At 39.6% G+C, this 15,972-nt stretch overlaps 1 protein-coding gene across 14 annotated transcripts in view; it reads right to left on the bottom strand.

Annotated features, from left to right (window-relative positions):
• The window catches only part of GRIP1 (glutamate receptor interacting protein 1), a 316,765-nt gene that overhangs the window by 40,897 nt on the left and 259,896 nt on the right, over positions 1 to 15,972 (bottom strand). For 8 of the 14 annotated variants that reach the window (XM_084492326.1, XM_084492329.1, XM_084492317.1 and 5 more), the window contains 3 exons: positions 6,939 to 7,086; positions 5,133 to 5,302; positions 22 to 177 (listed from right to left, as the gene is read on the bottom strand). In XM_084492326.1, coding sequence (XP_084348452.1) covers positions 22 to 177; positions 5,133 to 5,302; positions 6,939 to 7,086 — 474 coding nt within the window. Of the gene's footprint in view, positions 1 to 21; positions 178 to 888; positions 1,045 to 5,132; positions 5,303 to 6,938; positions 7,087 to 15,972 lie in introns of all 14 variants that reach the window. The other 6 variants (XM_084492327.1, XM_084492322.1, XM_084492323.1 and 3 more) reach the window with 3 other exon arrangements.

The following is a 15,972-nucleotide window of genomic DNA, read 5'->3' as shown; positions in this document are numbered from 1 at the left end:
GCAATTGCTGTTACCACCTACAGGAGCTTTTGAAGTCCTTCTTTTTCATCCTCCGCCTCATCATTGTCCCACGCGGGCTGGTGGAGTAGAGGCTGCGAGGTAAGGTCCCCATGTTCAGGGAACTCAGGCTGTATGCACTCATGGAGGTAGGAGAGAAGGATGAAGACACCAAAGCTGCTGTAAGAAATCAAACACTTGGCAAACAGCACTCAGTGCAGCACATGCCTATAACTCATCAATGAATTAAACCATGTGTATGATGCACAGGAATGGTTTGTGCATTTCTGATAACAAAAACATTAAACCACATATGTGACCCTGGATAGAAGTACAGCCAGCATGTCATGAAAATATCTGCTGGGAGCTAACAAAGATCTTGTAGAAACAAAAATTACATTCATAATAGACATCTCACTTTAGGAGAAGTATGTTAAATTATTTTTTTAACACATTCATGAATCAATACAGAACAATATATCTATTTACACTGAGTTTAGAAATGCCTTTTTGTAGTAGGTAATTTCTGACAAAAGATTTGTAGGCTATGCTTTGCATTCAAAGATTGTATTTTATATATACTACACAAATCTTATGGTCTACTCATATGGAAAACAAAACAAAGCAAAACAAACAAACAAACAAAAAACAATCAGGTTCATCCAGAGTTCTCAAGCCTTTTCCTGCCTACAAAGGCTGCCTTGTTATAGTAAAGAAAAGGCATAAAATGTCAGAAATAACCTTGGCATGGCTATGAAAAAGTGTAGCATCCATAAAACTGAAAAGGTTTTAGTGCCTGAAATGAGAAAACTATGAGTGAAAGAAGAGGGAAGGGAAGAAGAGGAAGAAGGAGGAGAGAATATGTCAGCAGGAAAAAGCATGGAACATTACGAAGGCTTTTTTGAGGAGACGTTTTCTGGAATTTCAAGGCTGGCATCCTGCAATGGTCAGGGTGGTACGTGTTATAATGGTGGTAGGTGGGGAGGTTGCTGTGGCTGTTGGCACACGAATCCCAGGTAAGTTGCCTGTTGCTTCTTTGAACCTTCACTGCCCACATGAAGGGATGACAGAAAATCAGAAAACAAAAGGACCAGAGAAGAGGGAAAGGTAACTGAATTGCATAAACAAACAAACAAAAAGTCCTCAAATTAAAACAAACAGAAAACAAAATAAATGAAATAATAAATAATCTGGTCTTCTCTTCTTACTAGGGGGTGCTAACTTGGGAACAAAAAATATATTTCTTATCAGAATAAATGCTTCTGATTTGTCTGTTTAGTTTCTTGTATTATTTTTAAAAGATTAGTACTGAATCTATTTGAAATTTCTTTTTTGCTTTAGGAGCTAAGACTGCAAACTTTTTTTCTTTTTCTTTTTTTTTTTTTTTAGAAAATATTAAGAAGGTATTATATATGACCATTAACTGAAGATTAGTTAAACTTTCTGCTTGCATTTTGCATTCATTGACATTAAGAAATAAAATCTGATACTATATATCGTGGTGCCTACAATGGCGATGTTTACATGCTGGTCATTTCAATTTACTGCATTGACATTTTAATTTTGGCAGCATATATTGTTGGCATTTTGCTATTCTGTGCCACAAACTACCTCCTGGGCCACAGCACAAAAATTCTATCCTGAAACCTGATTAATAAATAAAGCAAAAATCTAGGGCTCTTGTTATTTAGATGTGCGATTTTTAAGTTCTCAGTCTTTGAAACTTTAAAATAGCCTCTTCCAGATAAAATCTGGGACCAGATTTGATTGCTGATTCTAATTATGGAGAGTCCAGCATAGGCCAAAGGTGAAGGCCAGCATTTACCAAGAGAACGGGAAGCATTTCAGCTGATGTGTCAAATATTAAAGGAAAATGACCAAAGCCGCCCTTCACTAAAATGTCTGGTCATCATTAACTCAGCACAGCTGTGTCTTCGCTGAACTGTAAAGGAAGACTGCAAATTCTAAACTGTTCACTGATTTTTTGTCTTCAAAAAACTGCAGGGTACACCCATACTGTGAAACATAAGTTGCTGTATTCGGCCCATGAGCTGTATCACCTATAAGGGCTGCATACACATACCGAGCCCATGACGAAATTCAGCAGTAGCATAAAGTCTGTCAGTTGAGGTGGGGCCCAATTTGTGTTCGCATCTTATTACATGAGACGGAGTAAGGGGAAAGTGAAAGCCACTGCAGAAAGCACCATGAAGTGCCAGAAAAAAAAGCTATAGTTTTGTTTCACTTCATATTACAGGAGCAATGATTGGTTGTCAGAATGTATTAACCCTTCTCTGACTAAAAACCCATGGGTGATGTGACAATGAAGAGTACATGAGGGAAGGGAGTGTACAGAGGCCTAACCCATCCTTGTGGCTTCATGGAGTGGTTGGGGTTCTGGGGCCATTGGCACAACCAGGCCCAGCCCCATCTTGGGGTGTCCTGGGCCTGTGTCCCTCCCTGAGTGCACCCCCTGCCCTTGCCATTCAGGAGTAGATCTGATTATGTGCTTGCACCAAAATATATTTTTTTATATATTCATTTTCCTCAACAGATAACAAATGAGGTAAGGGTGGCTCCCAGGAAGGGAAGCACACGATGCCAGCACCAGGTAGCAGCACTCGAGACCCAACACCACTACTGGCCACCTCATAGACTTTAGAAAATCTCTAATGTCAAACAAGAAAAATCCCAGGAACAGTAGCAGTAGCCTGATATAGTACTATGTATCTAACAGGCTTACCATATCTTCTCAAATGAAATTGTCTCTTTGATTAATGCACACAGATAGCAACATTTCTGGACTTCAACTATGGTGTAAAAATTAAAATGTGGTGAGAACAATGTGTCCTGGTGGATTTTCATTATTTTCAAGTTGCTGTGAGCCTTGTTTGATTAAAAAGACCGCTTCCAGCAGGAAATCATCTGGTAATTTCTGATTTTTTTTTTTCCACATTTTATTTTCATACAGAGAGTAGGGATAAAAGTGTCCTAGAAAGTAGGAAGGTACACAAATTCAGTTTGCTCAGCTTGTTGAAAGATAATCCCAGCTCAACAAAAGTTCTGTAAAAGGAAATCCTATCGTGTGTAACAGTAGTAATTTACTGGTAATTTGAGCTATTCCAACCCAGGGTTGTGTACAGCCAGCATAAAACTAATGGGGCAGCAAGAGAAATGAATATTAGCAGCACAGCGAAAAGGAAAAAAAGAAAGAAAAAAAAAAAAGAAAAAAAAAACACTGATCTTTTATAGTGTTCTCCATTTTATTTTAGGGCTAAAATTTCAATTTATTTTATATACTGACTTTCCTGCCCATTTTAAATTCCTATCACGTTCCCAGAAGACCAATATCTGAGCTCAACAGATACAGCCTTAATGACTCAGCTTATCCCAGACACATAAAGGGAGCTTTTCAAATTCTGCAGCATCTAGGCCATACTACACCTGATGGAAGGTTGTTTCCAAAAGGATACTTGCTTCCATAAAGCATGTTACATCTTGAATTGGTTGTGATATTGGAGCTGCACCACCTAGTGAGGGGCTGGGAAGGGCTGTAAACATTCCAGTTATTCTGGCTTATTTAAGAAAGCAACTTTATTACCTTAGGGAGATTTCTCCCCAAAAGATGTGCTTATGTAGTTTTTGCAGAGCCCCTTGATATGCTTTTTTAATGGCCAGTTCCCAAGCTTGGCATGGCAAGAGCATTGCTTATCAAAGCACCTACACTAGTTGAAGGTGACTAGCACATTAACAGCATCAATTTGTTCTAAATTTTGGTTAAGCAGCGAAGTGCTTCAGGAAATACAATCGACTAAACAAATATTTGGCCCTGGTACTGATCTTCCCCAAAGAAACACTCTTCAAAGGTTATTTAAATAGCCCCAAAAAATATGATATATTTGTTATAAAAATGAGGGATCTGCTTGTAGCATACTGTTACAACTGAAATAGATGGAATTATATTTCAAAATTTGCTCTACAATTCATTCTGTTTCTGCAGTCCCACTCCCTGTTCCCTTACCCCTCTGAACAGCTTAAGTAAAAAGGGGAAGGATGTGCAACTGAATAATGTAATAAAATGGTATCAGAGGGGTTACTTTTTTACACCCTTGATCTAGGACAAAACTAGTGTCTCCTCAGCATTAGCTTAATATTCACCACTCTGACAAACTGACTAGAGAATTACTTCTCCAGGAACAGTCTGGGTAGTAGACAGATGTCCAAGAACATTTATCATCACTGAAATTTCTAGGCTTCAGAAATCTTGTCTTGGTCTACAGGAGGCAGAGGCACAATATCACAGGCTCAGAAATTGCAATTGTTGGTTCATGCTGCAACACAGGTACCTGTTTTCTACCTTGTTACTTCTTTGACATCCATTAACATGGTATTTTAGATTGAATTTGTGAATACTGTGAATTAGCCACTTTTTCAGAAGTAGTTAGAAGATAAGACAGGAGGTTTCCATCTTCAAACATGATTACATTTTATATATATTTGACTCGAAAATGGAAAACCATTATCTTGGTATGAAATAAATGACACAGTGAAAATGGGTTAGCATCTAGGTAACTGTTCCCAAATCCTTTTTCATAAGCACTACCAATGCACCCATGAAACAATCTCAGAAGTATTTTTAAAATATTGTGGCAATAAGTAATAATGCTATACGCAAGAGAAAATAATTATTTCTGATGCATTTTGAGAGAGAACAAGTCTATTACTGAAGTTGTCATAACAGACTATGAAGTTAGTATGCTGAAAAGAAGTTATCAGTGGCCCTTCCTCCCTGCTCTAATTTGGAGAATCAACTCAGAGAATCATCTACTGAATCACCTAGTTGCCCCCCTCAGTGATTGCAGCAGTAGAGTCAACAGGTGTCTTTGTGTACATTTACAAGTGTGCAGAGCCATTTCTCAGTAAAATATTTCCCTCTCTACCTGTAGGAATCTCAGAGGGTGCATTAAGGCTGAGAAAACACAGAGCTGCTCAGAATCTGTGGAAGCATAACCTGGGGAGCTGAAACAACATTTACAGGCATAACTGCCATCATAGCTTTCTTGGCCATTCAGCAAGAGCAGGAAAAGTCAAAGACAGGAAAATAAAGCAGTATTAGGTGCCACAGATCCTCTTACCGTGCTCTGGGCCTTTCAGTGCTAGCCGTGTCTGGTGGTGAGGGAGGATCTCAAGCTTGACATTATCCGCTGCGTTAGCAAGAAACTGCGTTGCTTCTGCCAGCGTACAGTACTCCATGCTGGTGCCGTCGATGGACAGAATATGGTCTCCTACATGCAATGCGCCACATCTACACAAAAGGGGAAAAACTCCGTATGATCAGGTATGTTTTCTGCTGGGAAAATGAGTTTTACTGCCTTCAAACTGGCCATGACAACTATGAGCGTGTTCTTTCTTTTTCGAGAGAGATTTGTGTTTTGTAGGCATTGTCACTGGTCAGACTTTATATCTATTAGTACGAACCTTAAAAACAATTCAGTTAATACAGTATATGCCGAGACATAACTCACAGAACTGGAATGGGGTAGCTGACTACTAAAATATGCGTGAATGGCAGCAGAATAAAATGAGAAGAGCTTAAGGAGACTCAAATAACTTGGTCACATATCCCTCACACAAGCACCCAGTTCATCATTTTTTGAGTTATAGTTCAAACATTAATTAGTACAAAAGCTGTAAATGATGATGAAATTATGCAGTAATCAAACAAATAATGAAACCAGGGCTAGCATGGTGACTTGAGGAGTGGGGTGGGGAGGGGGCTATCTGCTAAATCTTGCTGCACTCAAGAGACTGGCTACTGGATGAGTTGAGAAATGCAAACACAGCAGTCAGCATCCCGACGTACCAGTCAAGTGGACAGCTCCTTTAATTGGTTACCCCCTGTGAAATGGGAAAAAAACAGAGGGAGAAAATTAAAGCATCCTGCACCATTGAACTGGAGAACACCCCTGGATCAATGGCCGTCACTCTCAAAGTTTCTACTGTAGGGAAAAGCCCACAGAGGAGCTGTAGACTCACTGCTACAAGTGGGTGCTACCTAAAGCACCATCGTCAAAGAGGAGTTACACGGTAGGGTGACTGGGGACATGCAGGAGGAATTTGCTGCTGAAACGTAATATTTAGGGAGTTTTTAGATATAGGTATGTATATAGAAACATACTGTTTATGTATAAACACACACACGCACGCACACACACCCCAAAAAAGATCCCACAGCTCTGCTATAGAGTTTTAGAACACTACGGAAAAATATCTTTTTCTTTCCCTCAATTTTACATACAATCTGACCTTAATATAGTAGAATGAAGTTTAAATGAAGTACAAAAAAAATACTGCAAAATAACTTCAAAATACAGAAGTCAGTCTTCCTAATACCTCAGTTGTACTCTAAAATTTTAATAGGAAAATCCAGACATAAGAAGTTCCATTTCACTGTAACACAAGAATGAACAATATATTCTAAAAGAACACTTCAAGGTTGCAAAGCCTCAGAATTAACTTCCCTTGACAGCTGTTCCATATTGTGGGCTTACTTTAAGAATTCCAGTGGGGTATTTATTTTTTTTTAAATACTAATCTCTGCTGCAGCATTACATTTAACAGTCAGAGTAGGCCTCTAAACTTCTGTGTTGCATAGTGCAGACAGACAGGCACGTATTATATTGGGGCTGGCTTATGTCATTGAAAACTCTGTGAACGTAACGTAAATGGTGCCCTGGAATTCTTAAACTCCGCAGTATGGAACAATGATCTGACAAAGTGCTAATTTTAAGACCTAGCAACCTTAATAGCGTCTGGCTCGGTCAAGTTCATCTAAAAAAAAGGAGGGGGTTATTTAAAAAACAAATAAACAAACAAACAAAACAAAAACAGAAATAAAACACATGTATGGATCTGCAGTGTCAGCTCTTTGTCGCACTCACCTGTCTGCAATACTCGCAGATTTGATTTTGTCTATGACAATGACCTGTTTGTTGCAGCACATCGAAGTAGACAGTGCAACCCCAAGAGCAGCACCAGGAGTTTTGGCAACTTCAACAAGTAGTGGCCCAGATGCCGTTGCTACTGACTCTGTTAAAATTAGACAACAAAAAATTAGTACTATATCAACTGCATTATTTACCTCATTCCCACATGAAATCTCTATTGCTATTCTACTTCTCTACCCAGACAACATGCCACATAAAGACACTCTGGAATATCATCAGTTCTGGAATATCAAGTAACAACTTGTAATGTTGAAACCGATGAAAGCAAGAGGTTTGTGAATCTGAGATGTCTGGAAGTTCATTGCATCAGAATCTGAGATGGATGAGGATGGAGGACCAGGACGCGTTTGAGAATCACTCTTTTAAACAACTGAAGCTAAAAACCACATGAGATTTAAAATGGGCATGCTGAAGAAGCAAAACTAATAAAAAAGTAGATGATCTGAAAAATGAACTGAGTTAAAGAGGTTACATAAGGATGATAAATTCATTTTAAGAAAAGAAGGGGAAGATGGACAGGTGTTATAATAATTCAGTGAAGGTGAAGGAAAGGTCCATCAGAAATCCCTTACAAAGAAATAGGACAATTTAGGTGAAAATGGAGAAAGTGCAGGAGGCATGACAACTAGAAATAGTAGAAGTTAAAGCAAAATGCACGGGAGGTTGTGCAGTAGATTCTTGTGGTATCCTGTCATGGGATAAAGTACTTCCTTACAATGGGTCACAGACAGTAGTTGACCAAACACTGAAGAAAGAAAGCAGAAGCCTTCAGAGGTGCTTACAACCAGAACAAGGGAAAATGTATAAGTAGAGACATAAAGTTACCAAATGCCCCCCTAGAGAACGGGAGAGATTTGTATTCACAGAGTACTGGAGCCTGTTATAAAATACAAGGAAAATGTTCAGCTGCAACATTTCCCAGAAGCTGTAAGAGAAATGCAGCTGAAGTAAGGAGAAGATAGATAGCAAGGTATTCCATTCAGTCTCAAACCCAGAAAATTAGTCCAGGAATGTAATTCTGTCACAGAAGAGAAAGACTGTGAAGCAGTGTATTGCTGTATAATGAGACCTTTGTTAACTAACTCTCAGGTAAGGTGCACTTCCTAGCTAGAGAGTAATGTAGGTAAACTGAATATAGAAATTAAAAACGTGCCTGGATAGAGTAACATACAATACCACTAAAGCATCAGTTAATAATTATAGAACATCCTTTTCCCTCAAGAACTGCAGTAATTTTTATATACAAGTTGCCTTTTTTCGAGCTAGAAACTTGAGGGTTAGAAGAGGAGATTTAGTATTTTTGAAAGTGCCCATTAATTCTGAATGATTTATTTTTGAGCCCAACTAGGACTGAATTATTAAAAGCTGAACTTCCACAGGCACCACCAAAATAAGCTGCTCTGCACATCTGAGCCAAACCTTACATTGCAATCCCAGAAAAGAGTCCACCAGAAGCACTCATGCCTGGTGCTTCGGGTATGAAAGGGTTACAAAGCTGGGTGAACTGACCCTAGCAGCTACCTGTCTTTCTCTAGTGACTAAAAGAGGCAGTCACAGCAACTGAGATCCTGTCTTAGATGCCTTGGGTAAGTGTCTAAGCTAGGCAGGATGCATACAGTGACTTGAATGCAGCCAAAAAGCATGTGTGGCAGAGCAGAATTTAGGAATTCCCAATTCCGATTTCTGTGCTGAGGAACATTTGTCTTCTTGAATATTGCATTGTTTTCTGGAACTACAAACAAGCTCATATTTACAAACATATGGGAAGAAGACTTGAACGACAGTTGTCATGAGTACTGTGACGAAGGTTTGAACTCGGGTGGATCCAGAAAATGACAAAGTTCAACTTGTTACTGGCCTGTCACAAGTTTGTTCTGTAGCAATCGCCCTGAGAAGAGGAGTGGAAACTATATATTCAAATATAATCTGTCAAGAATGAGTAAATCTTTCAAGATGCTGCTCCAGAGTTACATGAGAAATGCACAATCAGCTTATGCCCCAGCGTTATTTCCCAGGTGCCTGTTAAAAAGCACTGGGAAGGCAAACCAAGGCCGACAGGATGAATAAATAAGATAAGTACATTAGAGCAACCAGAAGAGAAGAAGTGGAGTGTGTCTAACTGTGGATAATAAACACAAGGAAGAGAAATCAGAGGGCAATAATCAAGCACACATTCCCTGACAGAGAAGGATTAGTTTATCATGTTGAAGTAAAGCATGGGTATGAAAAATGAATCATATAGGTATAAATTATTCATGTGTGGAGATGTTTCAGTCATTAAGATATTTACACCATGACTGAAGCACTTACAGACTATGTTGATTTATTGGCTACGTAATTACATAAGATATACTGATGAATGCTTGCATGAAAAACGCTCTAGATTTTTGATTCTGTTAATAATTTTTCTCACTTTTGGGCACTGCATCTCAGTCAGTACACAAGGCTTGATTAAAACCTCTCAAAGGAAGAAGCATTGCTTTCCGCATGCTGATACATTTCTTCAGTTAGCTAGTAGGACACCTTTTTTATTTGACAGCTTTAACCACTGGCAACAAGGGGTTTTTCTTATTATTTTTTTATTCCAAATATATTTTTATGTTGTATAAATATACTACATGATTTATAAAAAAGTTTTGGATAAAATAAGCATTGTCACAACCTCAAATGATAATGAGAAACAATTCTGAAAGTTGAAAAAAACATTTTTTAGTCTGATTTCCAAATGGAAACGAAGCCTTCATGACCATATTACACGTAGTTGTTCATATACTCAAAAATGTATGTAGCTACTAATTCTTCCCTATCCTTGTGGCTTAACTGCTGAGCCCAGGTCAACAGCTGGTGGATGCCTGAGGACAGAAAACCTCTTTAGGACTCCAGCAGTGGGACACGACAAAAAGTGAGCTGCTTGTATTGGGCAACAGAAAACCTACATGGGAAACAGTGCTTATAAATGCCCTAAAATAGGAAAAGCTTCAATCATAGCTTGCAATCAACAATGACACTAAATCCACAGGAAACCAAACTCTATTAGTCTATGACGCCATAATTTTTCCCCCTAAGGCCTCTTGTACTTCAAGCTGGGAAGCGCTGATATGCAGTGAGCATGTTCTTGTAGGAACACTGAGCCCTGTCGCTACTGTCTCTGCTTCACACTCCTCTAACTGGAAAGTTTCTGGTGCTTTCTTATATTTTTCAGAAGTTATACCAAAATAAATATTTTTGAGTGGTTTTAAAGAGACAGACAAGGAGGAAGTATGTCAAAACAGACTTTGACTCTAAAGAGGTAGCTGAACCAGTCTCTCCACAAGACTGCTATCGATCTTGCCTTTATGCTGCTGTATCTTCTACCAATAACACGAGTGAGAATGAAGTGGATGACTTACTATCTCATACTGATTTTCCTCTTGCTGAGCTTCTTCCCTATTACATGTTCACAGACTAACAATTTTTTTCACCTTAAAAACATATAGAGCAGGTCCATGTAGCCTTCTCTGTTGTTGTGATTCTCTGACTGAAAGCAGTAAAATACATGTACATGTGATGTATATATGTGTATTTAGCAAGTCTGCACTGGTTCAGATCGGTAAATATAGTTCTTCAAACATTGCAGTTCTCCCATTGCAGTTTCATTTTTCTGTAGTAATGCATTAACATATCTAAACATGTCTCAATCCTGTCACAAGAGAAGCCAATATTTCACAGAAATCATTTTTCTTGATCACAAATGTGCTCTCTCCTGCTCCTCACATCTTTTTTTGTTCCCTTCATAAAGAAGTTTTGCAGCCCACAGACAGCAAGTGGGAATTTTTTTCTAGATAAGGTTCAGGATTTCAGGTGTCAGACATCCCATAGGCTTACAATCAGGAATTTGGTATTTACCATTCCTTTGGAAAACTACAGTGCTGAAATGTGAAAATCAAAGTTGATGCATTTTTTATAGGGCACTTAAAATCCCTGGCCAGTTGTACAGATTTAAGCCTGGGTAACCAGCCCAAAGGCCAGGCAGAATTTCTAACAGACTGGATGAATTTTGTTTCTAAGAGCCATGGCTTTAGCAGTTACAGTCTCCAGTTAGTCTATTTTGCAAAGCCCTTGGCAGCACTGCTCAGCTAACAATGGAGCACTGTAAAAGCACTCAGGGATTCTGCATGCATTCACATCCACTTTTCTTCACTTAACTGACAAACTATTCATTACTGTCAAACAGCATCTTAAACACTTAATGAATCTTGTCATCTTCCATGTGGTTTGCTTATTGTATTCTTAAGGACTTTTTTTTTTTTTTTTAATGAATTTTGAATGCTCAAAAAGAGCATTCTTTGTGTCCATTGAAACACTCTTTGTATGACTGATACCCTTAACGTTGTCCAAACTCGCAGTCCAGTGGTGGCACCATCATATCCTACCTGTGATATTGACACTCATAATACCATGACCCCACCATGACCCTTCTCTTCTTTTTCTGAGGCTGACCCAGTGAGAGGTGGTCAGCCTCTTCCAACTGCCCATCTTTTCCATGGTCTCAAGGGAAACAGGAATCAAACTCAGAAATGGCTAGTTCTTTTTACTGTGCAAGAGAAAGACTTGCTGGGAGTGGGGAGGCTTTTTTCCACATCTGTCCTCTCTCCGTGCATGCTTCTCTCCACTGATACCTTTTTCCTTCCCCACATTGGCTGTTCACCAGTTCATAAATACAAACAGATGAAAAAACACACTTCTGGATGCACCAAGTCACACACAGCCACTTCCTAAAATATGTCTTAGGCTGTCTTGCTAGCATTTTTTCTTTCCTTTCTAGGGGCATTTTTCCTCCCTCCCTCCCTCCCTCCCTCACTCACTCACATTTAACACCAACTAGATGATTAGCTAGGTCTCCCTAACACACACACAGCTGACTGATGGTTATTTAAATTCTAATATTTTGGAGGTGGGAGGCTGCTTGTTTATGTAATCCTCTTTCCTTGTACTTTGGAGATAATTTGATCTCAACAAATCCCTAATCCCCATTTTGCTAAAAAGGGAACATTAATTACCAATTTCTTTAAAAGATCTAATTAAGAAATTGAGATTGGGATCATGGGTCAATGGTTTCAAGAAGGAAAGCAGCAGCAGGGGAAGAGGCAGGAATAAAACCTCTGCAGTGTCTAAAGGGCACAGGAGCAACATTGAAGATGCCCTACAGCTAGGTAGGCCCATTATCACTCATTCAGAGCAATATTATTTGATTCCTCAGACTTTTGTGACTATAAAGGTCATAAGTAAACCACACATACTGTATTGAAGCGCAGTACTGGCCTTGGCATTCTGTTCTACTTATACTGCATAATGTTTGCACCCTGGCTTTGTTCATGCTTCATTTAGCAGAGTAACCTTTTTTCATCTCAGATCTTTTGGGAAAACTGGAATCAATGCCAGCTAGCAAGCTCTGATAATGATGGCTGAAAAGCTCAAAGTCATTGACAGTGTTTCTAATTCTCCCTTGAGAATTGGAATACAGAAAATATTAATAAGCTTAATGACGTGTGAGACTTTACTCTAAAACACGTTTTGGAACAGAGCAAGCCATCATTATCCATTGCAAGCAATATTCGGGAAGTGAGGGTGGTAGTTTCTTTAATAATAAAACAACTGTTTAAAAATTAAATAATGTTCTTGTTCAAAGGGTCAGTGACAGTCTCCAAGGCCCGACTTACAACTTTGCATAAAATATGTGCGCTCCTAGTGTTCCCTTGGCTGTGGAGTCTGTATGTGTTTCAGGCGCGCTGCAGAGTGAGCAACAGATGTTCTAATTTTACCCATCTCAGCTGGAATCAGAGGGGCAAGAACAGTATGCATAAATAAATAAATAAATAAATAAACGAATCAGTGTTGCCAATAACAGCATGGCACTGGAGCTGCTGGGCTACTAATTGGAAGAAAGCTCAAAGTCCACTGAAAAAGATGAAATTGCTGTTAAGAAAAAAAAAAAACAAAAAAAAAACAAACAACCACCAATGACATTTTACATCCTCTCACTTTTAGAATAATCAGATTTTTAAAATAAGAAATAGGAATAGTTTTAAGAGGATGCCAGCAGAATGAGTGACAATGAGATTGGAGGGATCTCTGAGCCTCAGAATGGAAAATAGAGGCATTATTCTCTAAATGAATGCATCGTCTATCTCCTCCCCTATGCACAAGCAATTTCATATTCTCGTCAACTGGCTGGCACAATCTTTCCATTTTCCTCTTCTCGTCTAATTCCTGCAGTTCATTTATATGCCTCTAATGCACTCAAGTTCTTCAGATCAAAAGCTTAAGAGCTGCCTTTACCTAATTTCATACTTTGCAACCTTAACCCCATCATCCTTCTCAGCTCAGAAATGCCTGCTAACCAGCTAAGAACCGCCCTTGCCTTCAAAGTGCTCAAAACAGCGTGGGTGGGGATGTACTCAAAATCTGCCTGTGGACTTTTCTTCTCAGATTTTCTCTCATGTTCAGACTCCAAGGCCTGCCTAAGCCCTTTTTTCTTAAAAGACTTTTCCTCAAGTCTTGGGGCACTCTTTCTTCCCACTAACACTGCCTTATGCTCAAATGTCTTTTATTTTTTACTAGGTCTCTCCTACACCCAAAAGTAGTATTAAATCCCAATCTCTCCATTTATATGTATCTTTATTTTCACACGCCCTGTTAAAACCTGATTTATCTATTGCTGAACTTAAAACAGAGAGGGGACATGGCTGGTGAAGCCTATATAGATGATTCCGAAGCTGATCTAGTCTGAATGCATTCCGGTTAAGCTCAGGCTCTGCAATTTCTTTCTTTTGCTACCTGAAAACTGACTACTTCATGGTAAACTGAGGTGGCACTGAAAGAACTACTGGAAACTCAAATCACCCCCCTGATGACAGCATGGACTTCTGCCTGCGTTTCTTTTCAGGAAAGGAATTCAGAAACAGTGATGTTTTAAACCCGTCTCCTAAGACAGACCTCCAAAACACTGCAAATAATATGCAAGCTCCTCTGCTGAGACCCTGCAAAACAAAGCACTGTTTTCTCCATCGCACAAGGCATAGATACAGCTACATAGATGCATATGTACCTACGTACAAAAGATCTTCCCCACGCTTATCTTTATTATGCAAGTAGGGCAGGAAACTACAATACACCAGAACTTGGATTTCTTCAAAACAGCCCTGTTCTTGTACGATTCTGTCCCCAACTAATCATAACAAATAGAACAAATAAGGACAACATAACGTGCATCTCTGCCTGCAAACTAAGAAACAGCTGGGGTGTCACATTTTATGTCTGTCAACCTGTATGCTTGTAAGTAGACACTACTATTAAGTGCTGCAATACCTACAAATTACATCTATTTGCCATAATGACCCTAAGTTTGCATCCCATGTGAACAGTAAGAATTAGAGAGGGTCTGGATTCTCTTCAGAAGTCTGCAGAGTGCAACACCCCTCACTGCCAGCACTTGACAGATGGCAATGAATGCTGCAAACACCCAAACTTTGTGTGGAGATGACAGAATTTCCATCCACCCAGGGAGCTACCATGCTAATGATGTACTGGATAATCCCAGAAGCTGCAGAGCAAAGGCATGCCCTGGAGAGTCTGGACATCTTGATAAAAGAGCTGCCATGCACATGAAACAGATAAGGCAATAGAAGACATGCCAACATCACGCAGTGCAATGCTGTGGTATGGACCTCCCTGTGCCAGCTCCATCTCCCCACCCAGCTGGTAGAGCTCAGGCCCTGCAACCAGCAGAGCCACATGAGCAAGGTGCCAGGATTTTGACAGCGACTCTCAGCAAGGCGACAGATCCAAGCACAGCTCTGCTCCCGTGTGGCTGGGCTGCCTGGCGTGCTTGAGGTGCATGACAAGACTTTGATCAAGGTCCTCTGTACTGAGCCATGCTGTCTCATACATTCATGATTGCTTTGAACGTGGTAGCAACCTCCACACAGGTGCTAACCACAGTCTTTGACTCTTAGTGTACTTCTTTTATCATTGAAAACAATGGTCTTGGTTTGGTTCAATAGGCAGGAGGTTTCAGACCTGGCTAAAACAGTTCTCTGCAAGGTCTGTTAGATGAGTAGAAACCAATACAAACAAACAAACAACAACCAACCAACTAAACCCACCTAAACTGAGACTCTGTATTGATATCCATAACAGAGAATATGAATTTTGTGATGCTACAAGTAAGTATATCTGTACCATTTTTCCCCCCAAAACCTGTGGTTTATTTTCAGTAATCTGTGCTTTAGCACAGCTGTCTCATAAATAATTGGTGCATTGGCACCACCACTGTATGAAATGCTACCAGGCAGAAGGCTGGGGCTGAGATCTGACCTTGATATTAATGCACCAAGGAGCAAAGTGAGAATTTTACAGCTCTCTGGGGTTGCTAGAAAGGGCATAGAATATTTTGCCATTTGATGCCAGCCACTCATAAAATGAAACTAAAGCAGAATGAGAGAGAAAACAAGTTTATTAACTGCCCTCTCTTTCTGCTTTAGTATTGCCTGAGGAGCAGTTTGACAAAAAATTAAAAAAAAAAATAGAGAGAGAAAGAGTAATTTAGGTAATTCACCCTCAAACCCAACACAGAAGCCATAGTTCTGAACACACACACTCTTTGGTCCCACATTGCACAAATAATCGTGGATTGCTTACCTGTTGTCTGCATATTTTCCAATTTTTCCCTTCCCAGTGCTTGTTCTGGGTAAAACAGAAACAGGACTACTGGGAGCATGCATATATTTAAAGTAAAAGAAGATGGTCTCAATATTCTCTGTTATCTGCAGCATACATTTCCAGCAAAAAAAAAAAAAACACAATTTCACATATTTGTTTTCTCAAAGCTCCAACCAAGCAGTAAACCCTAGAAACCCCAGCACCTCATAAGCGCCAGCATCCCAGCAGTGAGAAGTGCACTCTTTCCTCTGCCTCAGCTCCCAGCTTG

This window comes from Aythya ferina, assembly GCF_964211825.1.
Source record: "Aythya ferina genome assembly, chromosome: 1".
Lineage (NCBI taxonomy): Eukaryota > Metazoa > Chordata > Aves > Anseriformes > Anatidae > Aythya > Aythya ferina.
The sequence above is the reverse complement of the archived record's forward strand: the minus strand, read 5'-3'. Positions and strand labels throughout refer to the sequence as shown.